Genomic DNA, 18,077 nt, shown 5'->3' with positions numbered 1-18,077 from the left:
TTGAAAAACATCCTGGAAGAAGGCACTGGCAAACCATGTTCATATTGTTCATGAAGTCACCAGGAGTCAAACCTGATTTGAAGGAGACTTTATGTAACAATCAAACTTTGCTCTTGACTGTCTGGATGATTTAGCCACCTAGTAAAATGATTTCCAGAATGATCATATTTGCTGGAACCACCTAGTATAACGATTTCCAGAATGATCATATTTGCTGGAACCGTAATATGCAAAGGCTGTGCGTGGAGAAGCTTTTTAGAATGACGAGCTAACTTCACTGGTCATGGTAAGGGTGCTGTTAAGGATAGGCACTCTTTTCTACAGACCAGGTGCCTATGATTTGCAGCCTAAAAAAGGCTCCACTCTGGAGGAAGGACATGTTGTTTATCAAAAGAACTGCAGGTAGATACAGTAAAGATGATCTGGGCCGTGTTTCTGCTCTGTTTGAAGTCACCACTGCTAAAGAACTGAAAGTGATTTTCACCAGAGCTCAATTCCATAGGAATTCTGGCAATGTTGATGCAAAAAAAAAAAAAAAAAAAAGAGCAGGAGGCAAGAGTCCTTCAGAGCTGAAACAAAATTATTGCTGTGAGTTTGGCTGCAGTATATTCTGAAAGATTTCACGACTTGGTAAAAAGGTTAATGCATCTTCATATAGCATGTTCACACCAATGCACACTGGCTGGTGCTGTAGCTCTGTAACCTTGCAAACGGCCAGAGTGCCCAGGGCACCTAGCAGGAGAAGCAGAAACATCTTCAGAAGGACTCTAGACCAGGAGCGTTTCTTTTGCAGTGGACGCGACGGATGGGAAACAGAAGGTTCTGTAGAAAAATGAGAATGAGATATTAAACTGATCACCAAAATAATAATAATAGTAAGTAATTCCGTGCTGAGCAGCAAGATTAATCTTGCCTCAGATAACTCCATAAATTCAGAGACTCCACCACAGGCACATCCAGTGTGAAATCACCTCTGCTATTTAAGTAATACAAACCACAGCAAGTTAATAAGTTGCATTCTTCATGTTTAAGTAATGCTATCAAGGCAAACATATTTGGCTTGTTAAACTCAGCCCAAATAATTCAAGGAGCCTTCATCTCCAGCCAAGGCCTTTAAAAGTTACTTTAAGAGTACTGCTGCCCAGATAATGAGTGCTTTGATATCCGATTAATGGGTGTTTTTCCTAACGGTTAACATTAGCATTGTTGATTTCAAAAAAAATTGGCTACTATTATGGCTAAGTTATATATGCAGAATCTACCTCTCAGTCCTGAGAGTTGGCATCAGAGAGAGAAGGGACAAATAAAACATCTCAGTACACATGTGGAATGCTGTCTGTTTCATTTTTTGCAATTGTTGGGCTTTTTTCCCCACTGGGTTTCTAGCTGACTGTAGAATAATAAACAAAGACATGTATGCGCTCTGTCCTTGCTAAAGTCTTTCTGCAACAGCGTATTTCTTAAGCTTGGCGGTAGCAATTTTTTTCTTCCCTATTTCAGGGAAAAGAAAATGGCAGAGAATGTAGTTCTTATCTTTCTTTACACAAGCACGTTATTTTCTTACTTTGATTTTCACCCGCTTCTCTTCTTTGTTGCGTTGTCACTTTCTGCTTTGCAGTTCTAAGGGCATCATATTCTCTTCTCCGACGTTCTTTCTCTTCGGCCTTCTCCCGCTTACGCAGTTCCCTCTCTTGAGCCTCTCTTGCTAGCCGCTGTGCTTCACGCTTCTTCTCCAGCTCTGCACATCAGCATAAACACAAAATATTTTCTTTAGAAAACTCTGCTGTCACACTGCTCTATCCAATCAAGAGAAACAGTTGTTGCGAATTTATCCCAAATAAGTTGCATTTACCAAACAGGTTCTCCTGTATTTGCATCCAGCACAACAAAGTATACTGTAGCACAGGAGGTATGAGAATATCGAGTATCAGCTATGGCTTCTCTTCACTAGTCACAGCCAACAAAGCAAACTCTTCAATACATAGCTATTTTGTAATATATAAACATATTATCAATAATAAACAGTAGAAGCATTTTTAGACATGCTGGAATGGTGGTGTTAGTCTTCTAGAGCAAAAATGTTACTACTCAGTGAAGTGGTCTTCATCCTTCCACAAGGCACTAAGGTGTTATTTGGCTAGCTGCTCCTTGTGTAATTGCTCCTCTTACCCGAGGATGTGCTGCACCCAGGCTCCTATTTACAGCTTTCAAGCCCCCACAAATCATGCCACTGAAATTCAGCAGCAAAATGGCTGGATTTTGTGGTATAATTTTGGCCTGGTAGAGATAGAAGTGGTAGCAGTTTGCCAAGCAGAAGCCTCCTGCTCCCACTGTTACCTTTAATCTTCTTCCAAAATCCCAAAGAAAGGGTGAGATGATTTCAGCCTCACCTCTCCCAGTGATGTCTCCAAAGGCTGAGCTGTGACCCCTGACTCCTTAAAAGCTTACCATTCTTGCCCAAATATTAGCATGACCAGAAGTAGAACAATACCTTTGCTTACACTTTTATCCCCATTTAGCACTGGGGTAATACTAAGAAAATGAATTGTGAACTGTTTATATTTTTAAAAAAGTTTATGTATGACCATATAATTGACTTCGATTATGAACCAGTGTTGTTTTGTTTTTTTAAATAATGTTTATTGAAGATTATATAAAACAGCTAAAACTAATACAAAAATCAAATATAAAAATAGATTAAAAAAAACATAAGACAGTGCAAAGAAAAAGAAAAAAATCCCTCCACCAAAAAAGTAGTAAGAAGAAAAAACTTCCCCCTTCATCCCCAGCAAGGATATACAACATTAACAACTTAGCACTGTCTCTTAAGATACTACGAAATACATCTTCATTCCATACTTCACCCCATTTTCTATAAAACCATCTCTAAACCCTCAGCTCTCCTTATTAATCAACAAAAGGTGGAAAGATTAATAGACATAACTAGTAACATAAGCATTTAGTCCCCCTGAACCAAACTTGTTTTGGACATATCTCAGAACTTGCTTGATAGTAGTCTTTTGGTACTTGGATGGAAAAACAGAAGTTTGATTATTCAGAATGGTAACTGGAAAGTTGATAAGTATGCTGTGGACACACACGAGGGGAAGAGAATCCCTCAAATTTCCAGCACTGAAAGAACATGTAAGGCAGTAGCACGAACCATATGACATAGTCTTTCATGTGTATTGGTAGATGGGCACAGAGCTCCTACCTGCAAAAAGACATTCTGGAACAACTTGGAACGTTCATCATGACAAGGAGTTCCATCTCTGTACACATGTAAGCCCCTTGTTTAGGAACCACTTAGTAATAATGGGGGAGGCAGGACTACCCAGCCTATCAGGAGGAGATTCAAGTGCATCTCCCCCCTCCTCTCCGAAAATTAAGAGGTAAGAGGCTGCTAATTAGGCAGAAAAGCCTGTAAAAATAGCATTCATAACCAGAAATAGTTCTTTTTTGAAAAGAAAAGAAACAATGTAGCAAATTATACTTTGGAACAGGTTATTTTAAGTGGCTGTTTTAATCTCAGCTTGAATTGTTTGAGAATTGCTTAAGAACGTTAATCTCTCTTGTGACTAATAATTACCTACTAAAGAAGTGGCAGAAAGTGAGGAATTGTGTAAGAAAATTAATTTTCTTCAAAAACTTGATAACAGGCTGCATTCTTAGATATGAGAATGACCTGAATGATGCCAGCGAAAGTGCCCTCGGCCCATACTACAGTAGGTGAAACAGTCAGCAGCTTAGTGTTGGCCAGAGAGAGAGAGATGGAAGTTGGCACAAGGAGAAGAAAAATATGCTGCCAATAAAGCTCAGACTATGCATGATTTTAAAAATGTCCTGTTCATGGCAGATTGAGATTTTTCCCAGTCACACAAAACATTTGGGTCAAAAGGGATTTACAACTGAGAGATGCTAACATCTTGCCACAGTCATTCATTCAGATATTTTTCAGCCAAACTCAGACACTACAGGGGAGTTCAGCTTGGAAAAAAAGTATTGTGTCTTGGAGGCTGCAACTGCCCTTTCTTCTCTGCAAAGCAGACTGTCCCAACAACCTCCACTTTGTGTGTGTGTGTGTGTTAGTTAGCAACTGAATCTAATCTTTTATATGTAACAGCAGCCAAACTGGGTTTAAATACTTACTGCCTATCATGTATACTCTATTTTTCTATCAATTAGTTCAAATAAAAAGGCAGCATGACCTTGAAGGTAATGTAACCTGACCTCCCAGTCCACGTTCTCCTCGCTTCTACAGATTAGATAATAATGTACTAGATTCAACCTGCAATACAGACAACTGGAAAAGCATTACCGCATCACGAAGGGAAAAACGTGTATCCCATTCTGTAGACGTATCTGCTTCAGTTACCTCATTGTGCCAAAAAACCGATCTCTGATACTGTTTTTGAAATGAATTATCACATGGTGAATTACAACACCCCCTGGCCACCCATGAACATTTGATAAAATTGTGAAGCATGGGAAGGGAAGGGAACTACTCTCTCAAACAGGACATCAGCACTGGAACAATCTCCACTGCGTACACCGATGCAGAAAATCTCCACTTCTCAAATACAGTTGATGTATCTTGAATAACTCTTTTTCAACTGCATATATTAATTAGCTTGTAGAAGGAGAAAATGTGGTGCAGAAGAAAAAATGCCTGTGACCTCCTTCACTTTGGGAAAGCTGTCCCTCCCCTCCCATCCGGCACGGAAAGGGGAAAAAAAACCCCACAGCATTTGCAAGCAAGTTAAAAAGTGAATTTGTTGAGGGATGTGAGGAGGATAGTCCTAATATGGAGCACAGACCTAAGCATACTAGACAACAAGAACATAGCAGAAGTTGGAATTAACAGGAAATAAGGATCTATAGATAACACAAAAAATATTCAATATAGATCTAAGAAAACTTAAAAGGTCCCAGACTAAAAGCAATACATTTATTTTGCAAGCTATACCAAAGAAGAATAAGTATAAGCCTGGGGTTAACTCAGTTTTATGAGAAAATGTTTGCTTCACTGGTAATAAGCCACACTCAGGGGTTAAAACCCTATCCTGTGTAAACGAGTTGTGCCATTCCCAAAAGAATTGTGAAAAGCCCACATCACAAAACGAAACAGCATCACTAAATTTACCTTGTTCTGCCTGTAACTTCCGTTGCCTCTCACGATCTAATTCAGACTGGATCACTCTCATATGCTGCAATACCTTTGAGACACATATAAATTAGGTTTTACGTTTACAGAACTAGGAAGAAAAGATAACATCCTTTGCTTTACACGCATAGAAGATGATCTAAAGAAAGACGTTTACAAAAAGGAAGTTCATTTGGCCAGTCTTAAAAGTGATCTGCTTCTCTGACCAATTTCAAGAGTTGAGAGGCCAAATGCCATTTAATCCAGCCCCTCTTTTTCCCCACCCAAAGGCATAATCCATTAGTGGGCACTCCCACACACAGAGCTACTTATGCAGTCCAGAGTACAACGTACCACAAATAAAGAATAAAAGCATGGAATAATGCCTACAGAGCAAATAATTCCCGATGAATGAAGCAAGCGAACAAAGTCACATATTACAAATAGAAAGGGAACAGGAACAAAGCCCTGAACCTTAGTAAGAATTCAATTCCAACTGAAATGTGAAAAAAAATCAATTGATCCCTGAGTATTTAGTAACAAGTTACTCTTGTAGACAACCTTTCAGCAACCGTTCACACAAGAATATCGGGGAAAATAAAAGGCAGGTGGCATGATTAAGTATTAGGGACTTCATGCCAATGAACATGTATCTCCCACGTCCAAAGCATTTAAACATAGGAATCAAAACCACAGCATGTCACATTGATTACTATAATGTGTCTGTAAAACTTCCCACTGTATTAGATAACGTCTAGAATATTAATTCAAGTATATGCTATGGCAAACATCTTTGCTGTGAAACAGATTAAGTTGGTCACAAACCTGAAAAATCAGTGTATATAAGTGTATCCTGAGAGAGATTCCCTATCCAGAAGGACTGATCTGATCCAAGGTCCCTTCCAATCCTATCATTCTATGAATGCAGTGGCTGGCTGAAACGCAGGGCATTTGCCACCAGCCTCTTGTCCTGACTACTTTGTAGGAACCCATCTGGTTCTCCTGCTGCCACTGTCATAATGTTTCTTCTCCTACACCAATATTCTAATACTTGTTGGGTGTATCTTCCTGATGGCTAAGAGTCTAGCTACCAAGATAATGCTGAGTCTGGGAGGATGGTTGTCAGATGACGTCCCTGCTCAATTTCCAGGCACAGAGTTGTAGTCACTCTGGGTCAGAGTGAAAACTGAACCCTGGCTCAGCATGAGTGGATTGGGAAATGCCACTTTCTGGTGACAATACCTCAGGCCAGGACCAATGGCCTTGGAATGAGATGGACTGGAAGATGCCTCCTCAACCTGTCTGACTAGCAACTGTAATCAACTGTTCCTCATTTGATTTTTTAAGTGGTATCCCTCTGGCCAGGCTGTCAACTCCAACAACCACTGCAGGGATCAAGCTACTGTGTGTGCAACTGTCAGACTTATCCAGGACCTGGAAGCAATCTGAGCCTGGAATGGTAGCAGGAACTACTGAAGAGATCTTGAATGAAAATATGTCCATAGCACTGCATCCATGGCTGCTATCACCATTCCCTGTAACTTTGTCAATGCCATGAGGGTCTGTTTCCTGAAGTCTAGCACCCTTCTTAATGTTCTCTGCAGCTGGAATGACTACTCTCGAGACAGACATAGAAAAGAGAAAATTCTTCCTATCACTACTGCCAGGTGCGTTATCTGTGCAGAGGGAGTGAGGGAGCTCTCCTGTGTGTTCCCCACTAAGCCTTGATCTCTGAGGCACTGGAGTTGTCACTGCCCTCTCCTTCAAGGGCACCCTGATGAGCAGGTTGCCCAGATAGTTGTAAATATGGACTCACTGAATCCTCAAGTGTCCTGTCAACACCATCACCTTGATCAATACCCTGGATGCCAATACAAACTGAAGGGGAGAGAGCTCTGAATTGGTATTGCTCCTTCCCCTATGCAAATATGAGGAATCTCCAGTGAACCTGCTTAATGGGAATATGCTGGTAGACTTCTTAGTTTATAGAGGCTGGCTAACTGCCTGGAATGATAGCCTCAGCTTTGGATCTCAGGCTCTCCATCCTAAAAGTCTGCCATCTAATCCATCAGTTTAGCATCTTGAGGCTCGGGATCACTCTCTACGACCTCCTCTGGCACCTAAACAAAATGGAGAACATGCTGGAATTCCTTTCCCAGGTTGCCAAGCTGGTTTCCCTCAGATGGTATGTAGCTCCTCATCCTTTGTTGTTTTTCCCCAATCTTTGCAACTGGGGAAGGCAAGAACCTGTTTCTGAATTTCAGTGCAGTTGGGCTGTCTTCAGGACCTGTGTGTCTTTGCAAGTACTCTCCCAGGTATGCCAGAAGGATGGCAGATGCTCATCTACCTAGGAGGTGGTGGAGTCAATTTGAGGAACATTTCTTATGAAATTTATCTCCTCTGCCTCAAAGTCTGTCCTGAGTATGCCAATTGTTGCCCTTTTGCTTGGGTCCTGTGTGGAAGGAACCAGAAGTATAGTCCCTGGGGGAAAAGGAGATAGTGCTCTTTTCCTATACCTGCTGTTCTCCCTTCCAGATGCTGATGGCAGGACATCCTCTTATTCTGGTTCTCAACTAGGACAGGCTCAATTGATTCCCCAAAGGATGCTTGCTCTCTAATAGTGATCCACCTGCCAATAATTGAGTTATAAGCTGTGTCACAGTGCTATCTCTAGCCATACATTGTAGGGTGTCTAGAGCCGTGTCTGCCATCAGTTATGCTGTTCTATGGATTCTGGCTGTACCGTCTCTTAAGAGTTTCTTTTCAATAGCTTGAAAATTTCCTGAGCCCAAAACATCACACCTCTAGAAGCTACTGATTATCACAGAATCTGTCCTGATTGCAAATACTGCTGATTTGTGTATGTATCTTAGTATCTTCAGTTGTATTTATGGCCAAAAGGCTCAAAAGCAGCTGGTGCCCCTCTGATATTTTTGGTGCTACTGATGGGGAGCTTTCCATTCTTAAGTCAAGATCTAGGGTTTTGCCAACTTTTTGACTATTATGTTGTAAGAGTCCGAGCTGAACAGTCTCTGGAATTTCCATGTTGGGGCTGTCTCACCATCCTCCTCCTCCTCCTCAGACAGCTGTCCTTCACTTCTACCTGATGCTTCTGAGAGGGAAACTTCTGACCACTCACTAAACTGTCTAGCCCTTGAGGCGGCCCACTGTGCCTGTAATGGGCCCTCTTCTCCATTTAAGGCATTCAATCCTGGGCAGGAGCTCCCACAACTCTTGCTCTTTTTTCCACTATCTGCCTCTCTGCCTCTCGCTCCTTCCTTTCTTGTGGGGGCTTCTGTGACTCTTCCATCCTCTCAACCACAAACCAACCCTAGACTCCTTGGATGAGAAGGAAAAGCAGTAATGGCAGGCAGATTTAGCAGGCACAAAAGTGCTCTGGCTTCTTTGGACCAGTCCAGCAGCTGATTAAGCACTGAGAAGAACTCCAAGTGTGATGTTGCTTCACCTGTTGGTTAGGAGACTTTAGATGGTCCCACTGGGAGAAAGGATTGGCTCTACAGGGAAGCTGCCCTTCTACCTGGTCCTGAGCCATCCATTCATGTCTCATGTATAATTGGGTTTGCCCACATGCTGCTTAGACATCTTCAGTCTGGTGCTTCTACTCTCAATACTTGTCATATGTGAAGGGGAGAGGGGCAAGGAAGACTGCCAGAGGCTCTCCATAACTGAGGCAAAGTAGAGCCTCTAGTATCACCCACTAGCTGGTATTGGATGAGACACTGCATTGGAATGTAAGATCTCAGACTTCTGGTGAGGGGATGGTGAACTGAAGATGTCCCTGGAAAATGGGAATGTTACAGCTGAAATTTGTGGCCAGATGCAGGATCTGGGCTGGGGAAATCTCTCCGGAGAAAGGAGAGATCTTGAGATTGCCCACACACACTCCAGACAGCTATTCCTCACAAGTAAACCACAGGAACCAATGTTTTTGCAGTCAGCTGGTGAGTGGAGCAGCTGGGAGTTGAGGGATTCCATCTAAGCTCATAGTTGTAATGCAACCTTTTTAGACTCAAAGTTTAGACAATCCTCATTTCTTAATACTTTGGATTAATTTTTTTATTGTTTTTTAAATATTGAGAACCTCCAGAATGGCAAGTTTTATGGTATTCACTGGGTGAGTTTTCTTCAGTCCTTTATGAAAGAAGTTTTAAGTACAAGTTTAAGGATTTATTTTAAAAATTGGTTTTTTTGGAATTAACAGCAAAAGGATGATCTGAGTATTGTTTTTAGAAAGTTACAAATGGACTAAGGGTCCAGAACTATTTAATATGAATGGATTTAAATTAAAGAATCCTTTCCATGGGAAACTGGCCGTTTTTTGCATTCAGAAGAAAAACAAATGATAAGATGGGACTTTGAAGGTTGGACCCTAGAAGGCACCAGAAGCAAATTAAGCAATGGATGTATTGAGAGAGGTGTGTGAACAAATGACTCAGAAGCTACTTTTAAGGATTTCTTTCATTATTGATAGATTAGATGTTGCTACGGAAGAGGAACAGGTTTTACTGGAAAAGAAGAAAAATGATTCAAATCTGGACTTAGAAATGACAGACTATAAGAAGGCTATGGAAGAATATGAAACACTGAATTTACAAACGAAACCAGCTAATATTTTAATAGCTAAAAAGGACATACAAATAATAGACCTGAACAGTGACCTGGATAGTCTTTTTATATTGGATCTACAAAAGGGTCTTGTCAATGTTGCCAGCGACCTTGTGAGAAGAGACAAAAAGAAAATGAAAAGAAACCATGTGCTGGGATGTTATTTGAAGGCACCTAAGACCAAGATTTTTGGGAGTAAGAGGAAGGAATATAAAGTGGGTTTATGAGAATGAGGTGAGTTATGGGGTGAAGAAATTGTTTGTTGTATTTCAAGAGATGGTGATAAGTTGTTAAAATTGTTTATACTTGCTGGGATGGAGGGGGAAGTTACTTTTTTTCTTCCCCCCCCCCTTTTTCTGCACTTTTAATCTTTTTTTTCTTTTTTTTTCTTTTATAGTTTGTATTAGTTTTATCTATATAATGTAATTTTTAATAAAATTATTACAAAAAAAGAAAAGAAATGTTGGATCTCCACTCGTCTGCCAACTCTTGATATGGAGGGAAATGCACTAGGAAGTGCTGTGGTTGGAGCCATTCAGTTTCTCAACTAGCCTGTGCCTTTGCACCTACAAGTGCCAAATTCTATAATCTGCTGTCCCTTTTCATGGAGGAAGGGGAGTAAGCCCCATCACAGCTAGACTCCACGGTTACTTTCGCTTCCATGGTTACTTTTGGCTTTTCGCACCCCATCACGCCTTCCCCATCTCATGCACACCCTCCCTCGCCCACGCCTCTCGCATACCCCTTCCCCTTTCGCGCCCCCTTGTGCACCCTCTTCGACCCATGCCATGCCTCACGCACATCTCCTCGCACCCTCCCTGACTCATGCTGTGCCTCTCACATCCCCACATCCTTGCGCAACCCCTCACACCCTTCCTGATCTGTGCCACACCCTTGTGCAGCCTCCCTGACCCGTGCCTCTCATGCACCCCCTTGCACATGCATGCACCCTCCCTGACCTACTCTGTGCCACTCGCACATCCCCTTGCATCCTCCCGACCCTCCCCTGCACCCCCGCACACCCACTTGCTCCCTCCCCCACTTGGCAGTAGCCACTTACCTGCCTGCTGGCCTGGGACTTGCAGCTTCCTACCGGCTTCCCCACTGACTTTAGTTGTGAGAAGCTGGCAGAAAGATGCCTCACCTAACAACCATGGAATTTGGTTAACGACAGCAGCCAGGACTGCAAGGATTGCCGTCACTAAGCAATGTGGTCACGCTTTATGACCACATCACTTAGTGATGGAAATTCCAGTCCCAACTGCCATCGTAAGTTAAGGACTATCTGTAGTAAACTTTTTTTTAAAGGTTTTACAGTTTATTTTTTAATTGTGACATTTGTTGCGCTATACGGTAGAATAGATTAAAGAAACAAGTAAGAAAATGACCTAGAATACTAAGAAACTGACCTAACAGTGAAGGAAGAATATCGCATCAGAATAAAAAGTGAATTAACTTACTCTGACAGCTGCCAGTTTACACTGTTTTTCATCCAAGCAATCTCCAGCTATCTTAGCTAGGGCAGGATCCAAGGGGTTGTCTTTCAGATCGAGCCATTTCAGGTTCTAAAAACGAAATGTGTGCAAAATTAGACCCAGATCATTATCAGGATTTTGTTTTACTGTACCGTTTGGAAGCATTCTAATACTGCTGCCCCCAGTGTTTTAGAGCAAAGGACAATAAGAACAGATACACTAAAGGTACCCATATTTCTGGACAATGATAGACAAATCTCAAATATATCCCAGGCTAAACACAATCCGAGAGTTGGAAAAGAACAGAATTACCTTGAGTTGTGCAAAACTGACAGGCAAAGTAACCAATTGATTGTTCAGCAGATCCAAGTGTTGCAAGTTGATCAAGCGCCCAAAGTCTGAGGGTAGATGCTGAAGCCGATTTTTGCTTAAATCCAATTTTACTAGATGGGTCAAACTGCAGAACTCCAACTGGAATCCAAATATAAGTACAACATGAAACTCTGCACTCTCTAGGAACAAGCCTAATTAAATTTAGTGAGATTTATTTCTGAGCAAAGATACAGAGGACTGACCTGTTAGAAAACTGAGAAGTGATACATAAGGCCGGGGGTTCAAAGACTTTAAAGGCCAGTTTCTCTCCCTAGCTATTTGTAAAATGGGAACACAATCTTTCTTATCCTTTTTTCTTAGATCATAACTGGGACACATATATTTTCCCACTAGGAAAAGACATAATGCACCAAAAATGCTCTAAGAAAAATAGTCTTATGAAACTTTTCACTAATCACCATTATCCTAAGATCATAGGATCTCAGTTGCAAATCTACATGAAGAGCATGTTTGGTACTGCCTAATGTCACCCTCACACCAACATCTGCTGACACTATGTTAGGTTAGCTATACTTCCTTCCAACTTTCTTGATAACTGGGTTTGCACATTTTTAAGGCACAGTGTAGCATGTTTGATTTGCTTAGTGTGTTGTGTGAATCCAGCTATTGTGGTTTGTAACCACAGTTTATGGCTCACAAACTCAATCTATATATTGCTATTGTTTAATACTGCCTTTGCAGTGACTATAGCATCCGATAATCAATGGCCGTACCTCAGAAAATAACAGTTACAGCTGTTACAATAACTCCCCCTTTGCTTTAACATAGAAGATAAGACTGTATGTAACATCATTACAGAAAAATTTATCAAAGAGATAAGGCTGAAACTTACTGGTAAAGTAGCAAGATTATTACAGGACAAATCCAAAACAGTCGCTTTTGGAAGTCCTGCCTGACAAAGAACCAAAGAATTAAAATGAATAGTTGAATCAGTCAGATATTACTTTTTAGAAACTATATCAATACTGTAGTATACATTTATTATCTGTCAATAAACCATTGTAACCTTAGTATTACATTTTGATTCCAGAAACCTTCAGAATTCTATTATTTGCTACAATGTGGGCAAGCTTTACTTTTTCATTAGACAGCAGCATTTCAAAACTACTCATTTACCATACTATACTTACGGCCTGATACCAAATCTTAATTTAGAATTAAATCATATCATTTAAATCCCATAACTTAAGTATGAGATTTGTCAGTGAGTTAGAAACAAGGCTTTTTGGCTTTTTTTTTAACTCAACTATATGAGGGCCACAAAATATTTGCTGCACTGGAAGTCAAATGTTGCTCGCGTACCTGGAAATACTTATGTGTACTCTCATTCATACATGCTCCACCTGATCACAAATACTGTCACTCACTGTGCTCTCATCTGCAGATAACACATGCCAGTTAACCCACCTCCAGCCTGAGACCTGTTTAGAGGCTGCTGTATTCCCATTGAGGGAAACAGGAATTTCAAGATAAATTGCTGAGAAAAGGATGAGAAGCCTAATTCACCCCACCCATTCCTATGATCCTGAGCAGAGCTTTAGTGATCACCCAATTTTACCAGATGGCAAAGCCACAGAGTTTATGGATTTCTGTTTGTATTATCTGGAGTTCCATAACTAGATGACAGGTATAAAGCCTACTTCCAGAAAATTAAACTTTTTTTGAAGTTTCTACAAATAAAAAGCAACAGTACGTTAACAAGAAGAAACTTTCACACGATCGGCATACATTTTCTTCAAGGAAACATTCAAAACACTGTTGCCATTTTGCTTTCTCCAGTCAGCCAGACAGCATCATGACTCGCTTACTGGTTGCTGTCTGAAACTGGGCACACATACAAAAGATGCACAGGGTGGAAACAGGTTGTGAGATTCCAGGGGATCAGATTGTGATTCCTTCTCTTAGCGCTGCTAATACTGAGAATAAATGGATAGCCTTTGCTGTTTCACTTTACTGAAATCTATACAAAGTTTCACAATTACCTTTCTTTAAATAGTGGCCTCACTAGTTCAAATCATATTTTAACTGTAAATGTAAATTTAATGTAAATTTAAATTTCTAAAAAGGTGGAAGATTGACTCATTTCCTTTCAGAAACCATATAATGTTATGCAGAACCTACATAAGAAAACAGATACCAACCAGCTCCTTAACTGGGACTTCATTCAGGTCACACAAACTTAAATCTAGCTCATTGCCATCCAGTTTGTCCTTCAGATTAATTCCTTTTCCTCCAGATTTTGCCATAATTTTCAATGAAGCAGAATCTTCCAACCAATCTGACAAATATATTTATGTTCCTAAAGAAATAGAAAGATTTAGGTTTCACATATTAGTGCACAAATCCCATTATTACAGCTAAATACACATGGTTACCTTACTGCTATATTGTTATATCTTTAATCTATTTAATAACAAACACTATCTAGGCTGGTTATATAAAAAACAATAAAACATAGCAACAATTAGCAGTTCTAGCTGCCCTTGTATGGGCTCAGAAGCTAAGCAGGATCAGTCCTGGTTAAAACCTGAGAGGGACGCTACCAGGGAATGTCAGGGCCAGAGGGCAGACTACAAAGTTGAAGAGCATCTTAGAAACAGGCTGTGGCTGTTCTCTACTGTTGCTAAAAAAAAGAACCTTGGACCAGGAAGTCACCAGAGGCAGAGCTATACTCCAAAGAAGTGTTATATATGCACTTGTACAAATATATATTCCTAGAAATAATGTGAGATTTCAATTCTAAAATTTCTGGGGGGAAAAATAAACATTTTTACTTATGTGGGAGGCTGTGAGGTGACTCTCCCAGCATCTATGGGGCATCGCATTGAGAAAGCTCTGTCTCTTGCAGCCACCCACCTAACTTCATTCTCTAAAAGAGGTGGGTGGAAATATTCCTTCAGCCAGACCTTCCAGTGCCAAGCTGTTCAGGACATTAAAGGTCAGCACCAAGAGCCTGACAGGGGGCTGGAAATATACTGGGAGGATAGGTGTCTGCAGCAACCCAGGATGATGCGAAAATGATAAAAGGTACACAGTGACATCACACTAATCGCACCCCTATGCACATGCATCCCAACAAAGGACCCAAGTACGTACATCTTGGTTTTTGCATCATGACATCACAATGCATGTTTCAACACAAACACACTCCTGCAGACACCCATAACTGAGACCCAGTAGGCCAGACAAAACACTGATGTAGTACAAGAGTAGCACTTCATTTCAGTTAGTAAGTGAACAGTTCTGTTTTGGACCAACTGTTTCCAAACTATTTTCAAAAATAGCCCATTGTCCGATATGCAATGCATTGGGAGCGTGGTGGACCGAAGTTCCTCCCTGTCCTCGGAGGGCTGCGGCTAGTGCATCCTCTACTAAGTCACTGGACTTAGTGACAATGATGGACAAAAGCATGCCACCTAATATTTCAGGGCAGATACAATCTCCTCTAAAAATGACCCACAGATGGACAAACTACCCATCAACTCTACCCCAATCTTCTTTGAACTGAGCTTCAATTTACCAGCCCCCATCCAATCTATTACCCTGCTCAGGCAGATTCAGGACATCCTCTGCCTCATTTGGATTAGGTGAAAAGGAGGAGTAAAGCTATTGTCATCTTAGTCTCTGTGTCCATAAAAATTCCCTATTATTGCATGTCATTGTTAACAAGCCTGGGGATACAAGTGAACCTAGGGGAACCCAATAAGACGATTGCTATGAAGCAGAGTAGCAATCTTCTAGCACTGCTTTCTGAAAATGGCTATGTAAGTACAAGGAGATCCTCCTTAGAGAGTTCTGACATCCGATCCAGACAGATACAATTGTTGTTTCAAACATTCCAGAGAAGGCCAAGAGAACTAACACAGTAGTACACACTCTGCCTTCCTTGGCAAAGATCATCCCTCAGAATGACCAAGGCAGTTTCTGTCCCCAAGCCAGGCTGATATTTCACAAAGATCACACCATCATACTTAATACTCAAATTTCAAGAAATCAATCAGTAATAAAATAATGTGATTACAATAAACATTAATTCCCACACTAGCAATGGGAAATATTTGGGCTGTGGATCTTAAAACTATGCCAACACGACTCTGTGTTGGAAGAACTTTTGAAAGAAAATTTGAACACAACCCTCAAATGTCCTTGGACCATTGCATAAACTAGTTTATGCTAGCAGTAGAAAAGGTTTTACTACCAACTAATCAAAGACCTTATACTTTATTTTTGAGTTGACAAGATTTCTTATATCTCAAATATAGGACAAAAATTTACTTATATTTGGAAAGCAGGCAGAAAGTTAAGAATTTATTTGCATGGAGGGTGGCTTAAATTACACAGGCCTGATTCGCATAAAAGATCAAGCCATAAATTGATTGTGTTTGCTTTTGGCTTAGCATTATGTGTGAACCAGACCTGTCTTTTTAATGTACATACAGATATAAATTAGACATATATTACAAGATCTTACCAAGCTGAGCACCACTTGCCTGTACTGCAAGATGCAGAAATATCCCAAGTGGTAACTATCTAGGCAACAATACAGAAGTCATTTGTCACTGCCTTCTTCCACAATGTTTTTTCAACTTCCCTATCTAGCCTATAGCTAGGATTTCCTGGAGGTCTCTCATCTAAGTACTAACAAGGTACAACTTGCTCAACATTTGGGGATCAGCCAAGACTGACTAAGTGATATCCAATGTTAAATCAACTGGTAACTTTCTCATGCAGCTTAACTGCACTATGTGCCTAGGGTGCTCTTTTCTCAAAACAAATGAATGATCACTTGCATGAGAAAAAGAAGTCAAGCTTAAATCAAGGGCATCTTTCACTGTATTTTTAGAGACAGCCCTAGGATGGAAGCAAAACCAGCTTCCTAACCTTGTGGAATTGAGCCCACCAGAACTATTTGGTATATCCTTCCTTGCAGTTTTTCACAGTTACTGTAGGGAAACTGAAATTGTGGAATATAAAATTACTGTGCTTGCTACTTGCAGATAAAGTTATTTATAATTATTTTTTAGAGCAAGGAGCTTTTCATCGTGTGATACAAACATTAGGCCCTTTGCCTATCTTCACAGTGGGGAAATCTGCAGCTGCTGAATCTCTGCCAAGCCAAGTTCAGTAAGCAGGCGTCATGAAATGGCCCCAAGTGAATCGGGTATTTTCAAAATTCTCCCTCAGCCCCGATCCCAACAGTTCTTCCATCGGGAAAACCGGTTTTCAGTGGGTGTGTGGCACGACACCCGCACCCAGGGCTAACCGAACCAGTTTAGCCAATGAGTCCAGATTTCTGAGTCTGACGACACACTGAGCACAGGTTAAGCACGCAGGCAGGACTCGCGTAACGTTAGAGTTAAGCTGAACGGGGCTGGCCGCGCGAGCCGAGCAGCCAAGACGTGCGAGCCACGGAGTCCGCAGGACGAAACGGGCACCGAGAGCCCGGCTCCCCCGCGGCCAAGTCCAACCCGGGTGCGCTCTGGGGCTCTCGGGCGGCTTGGGCGGCTCGCGGGCACCCTCGCCCCTCGCCAGTGCCAGAACAGAAGCCCTCCTCCGTGCAGCGCCTCAAAAAAGTCCTGCAGCAGCAGCACCCTCCCTCCCGCGCCAGGGCCACCCACCCACCAGCCTCGCCACCCCGCGCGACGGCGAGGAGGACGACGGCGGCAGGCAAGCCGAGACCAAGCAAGCCGGTGGGCGTGGGAGAGATTGAGAGACTGAGAGAGATTGAGAGAGAGAGACGCACAGACCCGCCGCAATCTGCCCCCCTGGACGCCAAGACCAAAGGGGAGCCCTCGCTGCCGAAGGGGGCCCGCGTGTGGAGACGCCCCACTCACGCACCGCTGCCTCGTCCGCCCGGGCCAGCCGCTTCCGGACCTTCCTCCTCTCAGGTCCCCCTCCCGGTTAGAGAGCAACCAGCGAGAGAAGCCACGTAGCAGCGAGAGCGCCTGGCGGAAATCGGGAAACAGCCTCACAGCGCCCTCCGGAGGCCAAATGCCCTGGCGCTCAGTTTAACCCAGTGTTTCTCAACCTTGGCAACTTTAAGATGTGTGGACTTCAACTCCCAGAATTCTCCTGCCAGCATGGAGAATTCTGGGAATTGAAGTCCACACATCTTAAAGTTGCCAAGGTTGAGAAACACTGGTTTAACCCAATCAGTGCGGGGAGGAGGGTCACGCTCGAAGTTTGCTCGGGAGGTGCACCGCTGTTATTACGTCGTCGTCGTCGTCCTCATCGAGGCATATCCAGAAACGTCAGCTTCCTTTTTCAACTTAGAAAGCGGAATAGAAAGGTTAGCAGTCATAAAGTGAAATTCAGAGTTACAGGGGTAATGAGTACACTATTGGAAGACCTGAAGGACGAAATTACCAAGCTGGGGATAGGTTGTCTTGGAAGGAATATATCTATATGATTATCTTGGGGGAAATCTCTCTATCTAAATA

The 18,077-nt window shown here is 41.9% G+C and overlaps 1 protein-coding gene across 3 annotated transcripts; it reads right to left on the bottom strand.

The window, feature by feature from the left end:
* Positions 1–522: 522 nt before the first annotated feature.
* Positions 523–17,556, bottom strand: LRRC59 (leucine rich repeat containing 59). Of its 3 annotated transcripts, none has more exons than XM_025170495.2 (8): positions 17,476–17,556; positions 13,779–13,936; positions 12,470–12,529; positions 11,557–11,715; positions 11,230–11,334; positions 5,144–5,216; positions 1,565–1,738; positions 523–822 (listed from the first exon to the last, which is right to left on the bottom strand). In XM_025170495.2, the coding sequence occupies exons 2-8, from the start codon at positions 13,881–13,883 to the stop codon at positions 581–583; spliced, it is 918 nt and encodes a 305-aa protein (XP_025026263.1). In that variant the 5' UTR covers positions 13,884–13,936; positions 17,476–17,556; the 3' UTR covers positions 523–580. The 3 variants fall into 3 exon arrangements, with proteins under 3 accessions (XP_025026263.1, XP_025026264.1, XP_015744570.1); XM_025170496.2 differs by having other exon boundaries at positions 17,385–17,520; XM_015889084.3 differs by having other exon boundaries at positions 17,381–17,517.
* Positions 17,557–18,077: the final 521 nt, after the last annotated feature.

The sequence above is a fragment of the Python bivittatus genome, unplaced genomic scaffold (assembly GCF_059951505.1).
Source record: "Python bivittatus isolate LINGU-HERP-01145 unplaced genomic scaffold, Pbiv_v1 ctg000080_np1212, whole genome shotgun sequence".
NCBI classification, from domain to species: Eukaryota; Metazoa; Chordata; class Lepidosauria; order Squamata; family Pythonidae; genus Python; species Python bivittatus.
Note: the sequence above shows the minus strand (reverse complement) of the source record. Positions and strands in the feature narration are given on the sequence as shown.